The sequence below is a fragment of the Phoxinus phoxinus genome (genome assembly GCF_949152265.1).
Source record: "Phoxinus phoxinus genome assembly, chromosome: 1".
NCBI lineage: Eukaryota > Metazoa > Chordata > Actinopteri > Cypriniformes > Leuciscidae > Phoxinus > Phoxinus phoxinus.
The window spans coordinates 3,726,723-3,739,555 of NC_136876.1; the positions used below are offsets into that span (position 1 = coordinate 3,726,723).

Here is a 12,833-nt window from a genome sequence, read left to right on the forward strand (position 1 = left end):
AGTGGGAGGAGCTGATCTTTCCAAAATCTAAAATATATAAGTTACTGAGTTTGTTTGTTTTTTGCTCATGGACAACAGAATATAATAATGTATATATAATAGTAAGAAAAACAGTTGAAAGCATAAACAGAAATATACTTTGGGTAGTAGCCAACAAATCCCCTCAGTCTGCTGACACCAATGAAATGAGCTTTAAGTGACAATTTACAGGAGATCTGAGGACATCAGCATAATAAATGAGGTGAAAACAGGAACTATTGTCATGAAATAAAGAGTGTTTTCAGCAGATCTGTTAATATTGATGAGCCTCAGACTATCAACACTCATTCAACAAGCCATTCAGGATCATCAGCAGATCATCTCACTTTATTCTGAGTGTTTGCTGTTAGAAACACATTATTTGAGTCAGGATATATGATAAAAGCCTGTAAAACTACTATACTATTTTTCACAATATAACATGGATAAATCATCAATAATAAAACAAAATAATTAAATAAATAACCTCTCTTTATGAACCTCTTCAGGCAAATAACTACAACACCTTAAAGGGCACCTATTATGACATTTAAAATGTTCCTAATGTTGTTTTGGGAGTCCCCAACAGCAGTTCTACATGCATGCAATGACAAAAAAAACTTTAGTTGTCGTATAATATGCATTTATTTTTACCTGATTTGCTCACCGACTCCCAAATGATTCGTTCAACGACTCATTTTTTCAAACCCCTCCTTTGCGCGACGCTAATCTGCGTTGATTGGTCAGATGACCCAGCAGTGTTTACAGAGATAATACTTATTGTTTAACACGGAGTACAATGATGCTTTTATCAATTAAATCGTGTTATAATAATGATTATAGTCCACTGCTTTGTAGTTTGTAGTAAAAAACTAAAAATAAGATAAAGAATTTAATGTTATGTTAGCGAGCATAGCCCAGAGTTCATATTGTAAAAGCACAATCAGTCTTTGTTTGCGTTAGCCCGATGCATAAACATAACGTTTTTACACACACACAAAAAAAAGGCAGTTACGTTACTACGAGGTATTCTATTCTTTAAGACAACTCCGAAAACAACGACAAACACTTCACATATCTCAATACAATTGTCATTGAAGACCTAGAAGCTAAACGGTGCTTACACAACAGACAAAATAATTATTAAGCATGCTACATAAAACATAAATGCAACAATTATTAATAACACTTACAGGTTGTGATACGGAGGAGGAAGCTGATGCAAATACATTTGGAACTGAACCTTCCTTCAATATCAGCCGGCTCGCGAATCCAAGTTTGATTGCATTTAAGTTGGTAAAGCAATCGTCTTCAAAATGGCGCGAACAAAGCACAAGGCTCGGACTATACTTCTGTGGTATAGTTGTATATATGAATTGTAGCCACTTAGTCTTCAAATGCTGACTTCACTTGAGCCGCACTTCAGAACACAGCGTCTCGTCGCCATGATGTTTTCAAGTTTGCCTTGGAGCGCAATAAGTGGAGTCAATAAAAATGACTCAGAGTCGACTCTTACTTTTGAAAGACAATAACTTTATATACGGTGCACTTTCATATTTCAAACTTTGCAGGATGTTTTTGTTCACTTAGATCTATGTTACACACTACATGAAAGGTAAATTTCAAAATTCCATAATAGGTGCCCTTTAATATGTGAATCTAAATATAGTTTGACTTTATAATAATTAATTGCAATAAAGAAATTCAATCATTATTACATAATTGTATGTACAGAAACTGACAATGATCATAAAACTCTTAAAAAAAAGAAAAGTAAAAAAAAAAGAAGTAATGTTTCCAGTGTCAAACTTCAGTTCAAACATTAATATTTATCTATATTCCCATCCGTATAGATTTGAAATTTCCCAAGTTCATTTATGGGACGAATATAGTATCAGAATTATTAACACGTGCAAGCACAATTATCCACGAACTTGATAAATGTTGCATGTATGTTTTACTATCCACAACCAAATGCCTTTCAATTTGCGTGTGCAAAATTCAAAATTGAATGAATGTGTAGCAATTCGTACAAATAGAGACAAATTTGTGAATGCAAATGTTTTCTTTTGTATTAGTGTATCATAATTTGCGCATGCAACAAAGAAGATGTGCATGTGTGGATCAGATGACACACGTAAAAATGTGTCTCTTTGTACAAATTGCTACATATTCATTCAATTTTGAATTTTGCACACGCAAATTGAAAGGCATTTGGTTGTGGATAGGAACATACGCCATATTCACTTTACTTAAAATGGGAATGGGAAGTTATAAATACTGAATTAAGAGTACACTTAGGGATTTAAGTGGATGTTAATCGCATTTGTGTGATAATATTTTAAATATATAACTGCTAAATAGGTGAAAATCAATTTTGACCATAATTGACTGCACCCCTTTTTAGTGACTCTATCCATAAGAGTATAGTCACATAGCTAAAGTCAAGAGCTCTCTATAACAATTGGTCCCATGTCTGTAGCCCCTTCTGTTCCTGAATGACAAGGATTTCAACATGCACTGAGGTCAAGGTTCAGAGGTCAATATTTCAAAGCAGGAGCCATTTCGAATCTTCATACTGACATATATTACTCTCAAGGCCGAGACCTTTCCAACGATGTATTTGGTTTAGTCCTACGTCAAGGCTTTAATTTCAACATTTCATGGACACAGCCCTGTCCCAGGCATGGTTTCCATTACCCTTCAAATTGCGCAAATTGAAATTGCGAATTGAAAATACGTACAATGGAAACACGTCAATTTCGCAAAAACTCTTGTTTATCGCAAAAAAGTTTTTACGCTCGCATGAGGAGGTTTTTCAGGCAATTCGAAAAAGGAATATTTCGCAAAACTGCAATGGAAACAGTTTTTGCGCATTTACAGTCACCTGACTTAGAAGACGTGGTGTGTTTGGGGTCCGTGTACGCAAATAATAATAATAATTATCATCATTATTATAACATTTACTAGGCTACATATTTAGAAGACGCTTTTATCCAAAAAAAGGAACAAAGCAATTCGTCAAATGTCATTCATAATACGGGTTAGAAAATAATAATACAGGGCTGAGATTATCACAAATAAACACAAGATTTTGACGCATATCCAAGGGTTTGTGTGGAGTGTGGAGCGCGCACTACATGGCACGGAGGCGCGGGCGTGAACACTTGCATTTTCCTATTGTGAAACTAAGTGAAACAACTTAATATAGGCTACTCTATTTCTGGTCATACAGAAAATAATAATACATTATTTGTAACTACTTTTATTTGTGTAAACAATAACAAGAAAACGTTGTGCTTTTGTAAAATAAAATAAAACAATCAGGCACCTTTTCATGATCTCCGTGAACTGGAGCGCGAGAACTGAAACTAAATATAGCCTATTTACTTTTTTGCGCAGCAGTTGGTGTAGCCAGTTCAAATAAAAATGTTGGTGTTCAACTATGCGTTTTAAAAAGACAACCGTTCATTTTCGTTTTTCAATTACGGGTTTAAAAAGGAAAAACGAATAGACACAAAAGTAGCCTACATGGATCTTGGAATAGGAGACAGAGTTCTTTATTAAATTCATAAAAGAAACAATAATTAGCCTATAGGAATACTGGATTCTAAACCTCAAAGAAATGCCACAATCAAAACCTCGGAGCAGAAATGAGGGTGAAACACCCAGAAACTCCTTATATATCGTTCGGAGTATAAGGGTCTTTCCCTGCCATTAATGCTTGGATAACACGTATCTCCTTCCATTAATAATAATAATGTCTAATGCGGTGGCTGTGAGATTATATAAATCAACGTCCGTTGCCGTGATTTTTGGAATGACTTATCGCGCGAGAAAAAAGGACGTTTTAGTTGCATAACATCGGTTAATGGAAACAACGTCATTTCGCAATAGTTTTTTATCTATATTTAGATAATAGCGCAAATCTGTAATGGAAACACGGCTAGTGAGGCCTTTGGAGGCCCAACCTCCAGCCTCCAACCTCACAGGCAATGCCATCACAATTGTGTTTATTACAGTAGTGCACATATGTATGTACCACACCCAAGTAGAATATGCACTATTTAAGTGTTTTTGCACGAGTCATGAGCTTGTGAGTGTAACGGAGTAAACCTCAATCCTCTGATCTCAATAGGCGCTCTAGTGACAGATGCTAGAGGCTGCAGTCTTTAGCCTCCTTGTAAGAGTCATGTCATGCCGGACACCCGGGTTCGAGACCCGCAGGACCCGGGTGGAGGGGTTACATTGGTGCCGTGACCCGGATGGAAGTGAGGTTTAGTCTATCCTTGCTGAATAAAAGTATAAGCCTGTTAAGTTCACTCAACAGGCAATGCCATTACAATTGTGTTTATTACAGTAGTGCACAAATGTATGCATCAAGACAAAGGAAGATATTTCTCCATACAGTTTTACAGGATGTCAGTGAAAGTTGATTTTATTTATGTCTATATTGATGTACATTTCGATGATGCAATATGGAAAGCATAACAGAAAAAAACATCTATGGTTTAAATTCCATTTGATGGTGTTCATCAACAAGTATGCAGAAACAACAAACAGTATATTGCATACATAGCCTACATACATACATACACATACAGTATAATATGGAAATACTGAAGTAAAGTACATCAGAATCATACTTGGCAATATTACATACCCTGCCAATGTATGTAATGATTTTTTTTATATGCAAAAATAACAGTGATTTATTTAAAGCACTACTAAGGAGTTTTGGGCTGAAACCATCTGCCCATTCTCTCATTTCCAGCTGGTGAGGTGAGCTTTCAGGGTTTCCAGGTCCCAAAGTGGATCTCTATAGCTTTAATAATGTCTAAAATGACACGAAAATTACTATGAGTCATTTGATATTCATATAATACAGGTTATTCTGTTTAATCCTGTTCAGCTTGTGTAAAACAAGTAACATTTGTTTCTTGGAAATTGAAACAGGTCTCTTTATGTATTTCAATTTATATGTAATTTTATGGCAATTTAAATCAATTTGATGCTTCAAAGGCATAATTATTGCATTGCCAATGAATAATACATAAAAAGATACAACTACTACTGGTCTTCTATCCAAATACAGAGGCATATACAGATATAATGATGGCACTTGGTACATCTACACAGGATTTTTAATTAGGTTATTTCTAAAGATCTATATGTACTGTATGTAGCATATACAATTTAGGCAATGAATAACAAGCCAAAAACTTTGTTTATGTTTGTAGTTATTTTATTCATTATCATTTTAAAATTAACAAGTTTTTTTAAATTCATTCTTCAAGAAGAGAGCAAATGTAAAAATGTACATTTGCTGAGTAACTCCGTCAGGCTAGCAAAATGGTATATCATTTTATGAAATATAACTATAAAAAAATATTCAAACATTTCAGTAACTGTTAACATTGTTAATGTTTAAACTGTTGTGTATGGTGTGTATGTAATAAACTGTACATTAGTACACCTATACCAGGTCTCGCATGGAACCCAACAAATGAGGACCTCTGTTCCCTAAGCCAAAACATTTTTTTGTGTGGATTGACTTGTTGATGAATTGTTCACCACAAAACGATCAATTTAGGCAAACAAAGTAAATATGGTCAATTTTTATATCATGTGGACTTTAAAGATATTTCAAATCAGATTTCTTACTAGAGATATAATTGCAGAATCTCTCAATATTATTCTGACTAGTCAAATTATAATTAAGACTAGTCAAAATACAGTTATGACTATCCAACATATTTATGGATAGTCAAAACATAGTTGTATGCTAAAACGGCTTGCCATCGTTTTTATATGCTAATACGGCTTGCCATACTGGTTACCGTCTCTTCCCTCGTTGAGTTGAGTTTCAGTGTCGAGTCTTCTGAGGTGAGGAGAGCAGTTCACGGTATTTCTCATATTCTCTCAACAGACATTTACATCGATAGTCTGGCGTTGTAATTTATTTGCTTTTGGTGTACTGTGGAGTGGGTAAAACTGTTTTTAATGGGAGGCTAGCAGATACCGATAGACTCGCGCTAGCGAGGGACTGGAAGGACTGGATGAAACAATTTGAAAACAGAGCGCTTTTGTGTTCTTTGTGTGATTGTTTCGTCAAGTCAAGAATCAAAGTTTAAAATCTATGAAGGGAATTAATGTGAATCGATCTCAATTGTCATAGGCTACTGGATGGAACATAGCCTGCTAAATGCTTAACATTGAGCTTATAATGAGCCACGTGAGACATTAACGCAATACTAATAAATATGAATAGCGTTTTACTCGCTATAGCGTTTAGTTTTAAAAGTTTTATGATACTTATCACCAGTTTCTGTTATTATTTGAATGATCTAACTCCTTAATTGATTGATGTAGGCTAGTTATCATAAGATCAAACTAGCTATAGATTTATGTGGACATATTATGCTGTAATTATTTATCTGTAGTGGTTTATGAAGATGAGTGTCATTAGTGATTGTTTTTGTATTATTGATGTTTTATCCATGTCATAGTGTGAGAAATAACAGTATTGCCTTTCAGTATAGCAGTAGTTTTATAGGCTTTTATATCCTGACTCAAATAATGTGTTTCTAACAGCAAACACTCAGAATAAAGTGAGATGATCTGCTGATGATCCTGAATGGCTTGTTGAATGAGTGTTGATAGTCTGAGGCTCATCAATATTAGGGTCATTCCTGGGATTCGGTAATATTTCAACCTTGACTTTTTAAAATTTTGAACTACATATGATTACATTTCTAAATACCCCACATTATTAGGCACATATCAAACCTTCAAAAAATCATATTTTCCCATCTCAGGCATTAAAGACTTTTTATTATTTTCATTTTTTTTTCAGATTTGTACACCTTTTATTCTCAACCCCGTAACGGACAAAATTTAAGTAGTTTAAACAGGATTTTATACAAAACTTGCTATAAAACAAACATCTACCTACTGCTCATGTGTCCCTCATACCAATTCAATGACTTCAAATGTAACATTCATGATAATTTTCACATTTGTATGTGATGGAAGTTACAATATTAATGTGACAGGGTTGAGAATACTGTGATGGGGTTGAATACTGTAACAGGGTTGAAAGGACACATTGGCCTACTTTTTGTATTTGTTTAATACGAAAATCCCTCTTTGAGACTCAAACAAAACACTATTTTATTTTAGGCAACCATGTAATAAAGACATAGTCATATTTAGTTTCTTTCGTTTTTACTTTATTATCTGAACTGCAGTGATAATTTGCGAAACGAACCAATGACATATGTGACAGGGTTGAGTGTGATGGGGTTGAATTTTTTTGCTCAAAATGGCCACTGCTCTTAATGTGGTGTAGAAGAGTGGGCCACATGGCAGCCAATTAAATAAGTATATTTTAGATTTTTATGGATTAAAATAAAATTTAAAAAAGTCATAATTTTCCATCTTAATTGTATGTGATGGGGTTGAGTTGTTAAGCTTGACAGTACCCTCCCTGACTATAATACACCTCAAAAAATTAATAAAAAGTGTGATAACACTCACCTTCTTCTGCACCATGTTGTTGAAGAGAGCTGAATAATGCAACTTCCTGTGAATGATGTCACATATGGGTGGAGTCTAAATTATTATGGGCGGAGAATGGTTGGCGTGACGGGGTTGAGTTCAGACTGAGGGACATAACTTTATAAGTTGTTTTTTATCAAATATCTAGCATTTTCTTTTAACAATTCTTTTCAAAAGCAAAGAACACAAATAAATACTTGCATTATTGCCGAAAATTATAGACACTGTGCACATTTTATTAATTATTTTCCAAGTACAAATTCAGCGAAGAACCTCAGGGACATGACAAAATGCTTGCTGTAAGACATAAATAAGATTTTTTTTAATGATAAAAATTATTTAAATGCAATAATTATTTGTATTCAGTATAAAGGACATACCAAAGTATTGTGAAAAGCTTTTAACATTTAATTTTGGTGAACCACCACTTTCAAAAATCTAGGGGACTGAAATATTACCGAATCCCAGGAATGACCCATTAACAGATCTGCTGAAAACACTCTTTATTTCATGACAATAGTTCCTGTTTTCACCTCATTTATTATGCTGATGTCTTCAGATCTCCTGTAAATTGTCACTTAAAGCTCATTTCATTGGTGTCAGCAGACTGAGGGGATTTGTTGGCTACTTAAGTCTATTTCTGTTTACGATTTTAACTGTTTTTCTTACCATTTTTTATATTTTGAAGAATTTAAATTATTTATATTCTTTTCTATATTTCTAGATACCCGTATTTTAATGAAGAAGCAGAATAATGTTAGGATTAACAATAAAAAATAATAAAAATGAATAAATTGGCATCAGTTACTGTACGATGAATAGATAGACAGACATATTATGCTTAAAAGTGTAATTTATTATAAAAACAAACTCAGTAATTTTTTTATTTTATTTTGGCAGATCAGCTCTGGAATTCATCATCAGTGAAGCTCCTCCCACAGTAATTCTCCAATAAATACTGTAAATCCCCGTCAGCTACAAGTGAAGACGAGCATGAAAGCATCAGGAAGAGCTGAAATCTGCAGAGACTGAGTTTATTAAAGAGGACAGTGAGAACACGAGTGATCCAGAACCCTGCAGAATGAAACACACTGAAGATCCTGAAGAACAAAGAGGTTGGTGCTTATTCTTCATTCATTCATGATGCTGAATAGGGCTGGGTGATATATTTGCGATAATATCGCAACAATTTTGCTGACGATGTAAAATTTGAAAATATTTCACATTCAAGTATACTTTCCCAAAAAACGTCCAATATTACGTCCCCTTTTCGTCCTGTCACGTATTACAAGAGATAGCCAAAGATATGATACCTGTCAGTACTGTGGAAAGACCTGGCTTCAAACTGCTAAAGACAATCGACCCCCGATACAATTTGCCTTGCTGTACATACTTTTCCCAGGACGCTCTCAAAATTGTATTTCAAAGTTTGCGAAAAGCTGTCACAGAGGCTTTCTTACTGATCATCAGCTAAAATTTCAAAATCAAAGACCGCAATAAGAGAGAGCGGCAACAGCCCTGGTAAGATCATTTTGTTTCTTTACTTTTAATGAAGATGATTGTGTGTTAAGCGTCTGCGACTTACTTTCACTTTGATTTGCGATAGTTTGAACGTTGGCTTGATGAATAGATGCTCAACTGTGGCGATGCGTGTTGCTAGCCTGGCTAACGTCAGACCTTGTCTCATTGAGACGTGGTCTGGGAATCACATGTTAATTTTCTCGTATTTGAGGCGTGGTTTACGAATGCCCAGAGCCGTTAATTGGGCGCTACGAATGTCTATCAAATGCGCCTGTACGTAGCTCATAGCCAATCGTTTCAATTATACCAGATGACGTATGTAGAGCGACAGAATCGAAAATCACGCTGCGCGCAAGGGGAAACCCAGGCTAGCGTGTTGCAGTAGCGTCGTAATATCTGGATATAACATGACATATAGCCTATAACACGCTCTCACACGGTTATTTATTTAAAAATAATATTTGGAAGATATATTCATGGAAAGTTTCCAGGACATACAATCAATTAAAAAAATTATAAAAAATGAAAATCAATTAGTGATTGATCAATTGAAGTAGTTTTTTTTCTACTTAAAAACTATAATTTCGTTTTTTTACTAACCCAACTAATGACTCATCCGGACTTTCCAATAGGTTGCACGTAAGGGAAAAAAAAGTAGCTTCCACTTAAGAAGAGTTGTGCACTTTTAAACATTTTTATTTTAATATCCCTTTACAAAATTTTTTTTTTTCTACTTAAAAACTATAATTTCGTTATTTTACTAACCCAACCAATTACTCACCCGGGCTTTCCAATAGGTTGAACGTAAGGGGGAAAAAAGTAGCTTCCTTCCACTTAAGAAGAGTTGATACAATGGTATTGGTTGCTAAAAAGGGTACTACTTCGCCTATATGGTCCTAAGTTCCCTCACATGCTGGAGAAGAGGGAGAGGAACCAGATGCCGGCGCCGCCACCGTGCCTAACAAAAAAAAGTGGTCTTTGGGCAGCCTTCTTGCGAAGACATCAATTGACGATAATATCGTCCATTGGCACAACCCTAATTTAAACTGTGCTTTCGCGCGTTGGCTGGTGCTGAGCCAGAGTCGGACGCGTTCAGCGCTGTCATATATTACAACTTTTCAGTGTTTTCGCATAATGTTTATTTTAGGTTTCAGACATTTACATAAGCACGAGTAAAACAATACATTTGAGGTTTGTAAAATACACACTGATGTCTTTGGACGCAGCAATAACAATATATTAAATTAAAGCTGCAAGCAGCGATGAAAGGGCCCTCGCACCCGTGCCACCGCCCCCCGGTGGCTTTAGGAAGACAGAGCACGGTGGGCAATGTGCATTTAAGAAGAATATCATCGGTCTGCGGAACATAAATGGGCGTTTTTTCCCTAAACGGGAACACCCCCCTTTTCTTCTTCTCCTTCTACGAGGAACTGTCAACATCCGGTCTATATTATGTCAAAATAAAGGTTGTACATTGACGTTATCATTGAACCAAACATAGGAAAGCAGGAACTTACGTTTAGAACTTACCGAACGTCGCAGTAGCAGTTGAAAATGTTTGGTTGTGCAGTGCATTGTTCTACTTGTCAAAAAGCTTGCGATTATAAAAAAAAAAAAAAAAAAAAAAAAAGTCTTGTACTGCAGTATCAAACCAGTATTTCCTACAGTAATTAACGTTACTGCAGAATAGGCTACTGCACCTCAACAGTTGTAGTACTGTGTAGTAAGTGCAATAATTTGGATACGAAAAAACTGCATTCATAACAAATACTACTACAGTGTTACCACTGTATACTTGGGCTACTGCACAATGCAATATTTTGGACACGAAAATACTGCAGTACTGTTTTCCTGTCACACTTTTTTCAGTCTAACAAAGCAGCAGGGAAAGCAAAACTGTCTCATAACCCCAATCGGATACCACACTATCCGTGGATCTGATACTGCTTTGCATTCAGAAGGACTTATATTAATCTCCACAATACACCAAACCACATCAGTAATATATTTTTTTATAATATTCATAATATTCCCTGTGTATATCCCAACAAAAATGGCCAAACTAAAGTATGGATTTTAATATCACCTGGGCATTGAGCAAATTTGTTTAAGATACAAGAAGCATTTATTTACAATCAGACAGCATAGTTCACAAGGGTTCCCTTATTTACACACAAATACTTGGCTGAATATGGATATTTTCAATAAAGACCATTTATTTTATGTAGCAAACTTAAGAAAACGTTATTGCCATGCAGTATAACAATACAATGTAAAAAAACAAAAAAACAAAAAAAGTAACTTTTAAATACAAAGTACCCCCTCAAACAAACCAAATATTTGTAGGCATTAATGTCTTGGTATAACAATGTCTTGTTATAGTGTGTGTGTTGTGTTTGTGTTGTTGTTGTTTTTGTGTGTGTGTTTGTGGTGTGTTTGTGTGGTGTGTTTGTGTGGTGTGTACTGTATGTGTGTGTGTGGTGTGTGGTGTGTTGTTTGTGTGGTGTGTTGTTTGTTGTGTTGTTTGTGGTGTTGTGTTTGTGGTGTGTTGTGTGGTGTGTTTGTGTTGTTTGTGTGGTGTGTTGTTTGTTGTGTGTTGTGTGTTGCATGCTTTGACCTACTTTTGCAAACTGTACATCCTGTACCAAGTACCTTCCATAGCCTGAGTGTCTAAGCACCAAGCATGCCTTCATCCATTTTTTTTTTTTTGGAAGAAAACAAATGTGCTAGTCGTAGCACAAGGCCACTGCCACAGCCTGCCACCTTGAAGATTTTGCCTATGCTAATATGCACCGGATTACTTTCAATTTCAAGATCCTTAGCCATGCTATCATTAATGCTGATCATTGGATGAAAAGGCCTCGAAAGATCTCGAAACAATTTAGATACCCAATTAAATGATTCCAGCATGGTCATGTCCATTCTAAGTGTAATTCCAATGATCTTCTGCAAAATCTCTGGAGGGAGGTATGACTGGTCCTGGTCCTGGTCCCTTTCTGTTGCAGCAGGTGTGACCACTGGTCCTTCAGTGTTGCTGAGAGATGGAGAGAGTTTAGCATATTGGCCTACATCTTCAAATGTAGGTAAATCACAAACTAAGAATACAATGTGATACCTTTCAACAGTAAATGTCTGCAATACTTGCGCACACCACCACCTTCTGATAATTGTCATGTCCGCCTGAAAAGTATTGTGGTCAACTTCCAAATAGGACAAGTAAATGACTGAACATATAATATTTAATATAATCTGATTAAGATTTTAAGGTAAAAAACCCACCTCATTGAAGTCGAATGGTTTTTGGAGGGTAGCATACATAGCATACTGAAATTAAGATTAAACAAAGTTACTAATTCAGAATAAGTCAATAAAAGACGTTACAGAAAACATTAGGCTACAACTACCATCAGCATGAACACCCCACAATTATTTCTGAGATGCTGAAGAGATGCACCCTAGAGAAATCATAACGGAGCATGGTAAATGACGATGATCCGTTCATATTTGCATTCACTCTCTAAATCAAATTGCATATAAGCCCCTTTCTTTCATAGGCAATACTTTTTTTTAACAGCAACTACGGTCAGCAAGTGTCACATAGGAACACATGATTGTCTATGCTGCTATACTAATTGTAATGCATTAGGGCTCCATCCACACATGCCAATGTTTTACCTCATAGTCTGACAAGAAAAGGATGTTCCACTCTTCACTGGACACCATATGTGCGAGGT

General features: G+C 35.5%; 1 protein-coding gene across 1 annotated transcript in view; it reads left to right on the plus strand.

The window, feature by feature from the left end:
• The first annotated feature begins 5,862 nt into the window (after positions 1–5,862).
• LOC306999386 (uncharacterized protein) overlaps positions 5,863–12,833 on the plus strand; it is a 28,234-nt gene continuing 21,263 nt past the window's right edge. Inside the window, exons 1-2 of the mRNA XM_079614018.1 lie at positions 5,863–5,904; positions 8,479–8,693. Coding sequence (XP_079470144.1) covers positions 8,660–8,693 — 34 coding nt within the window. The 5' untranslated portion in view covers positions 5,863–5,904; positions 8,479–8,659. The remainder of the gene's footprint in view (positions 5,905–8,478; positions 8,694–12,833) is intronic.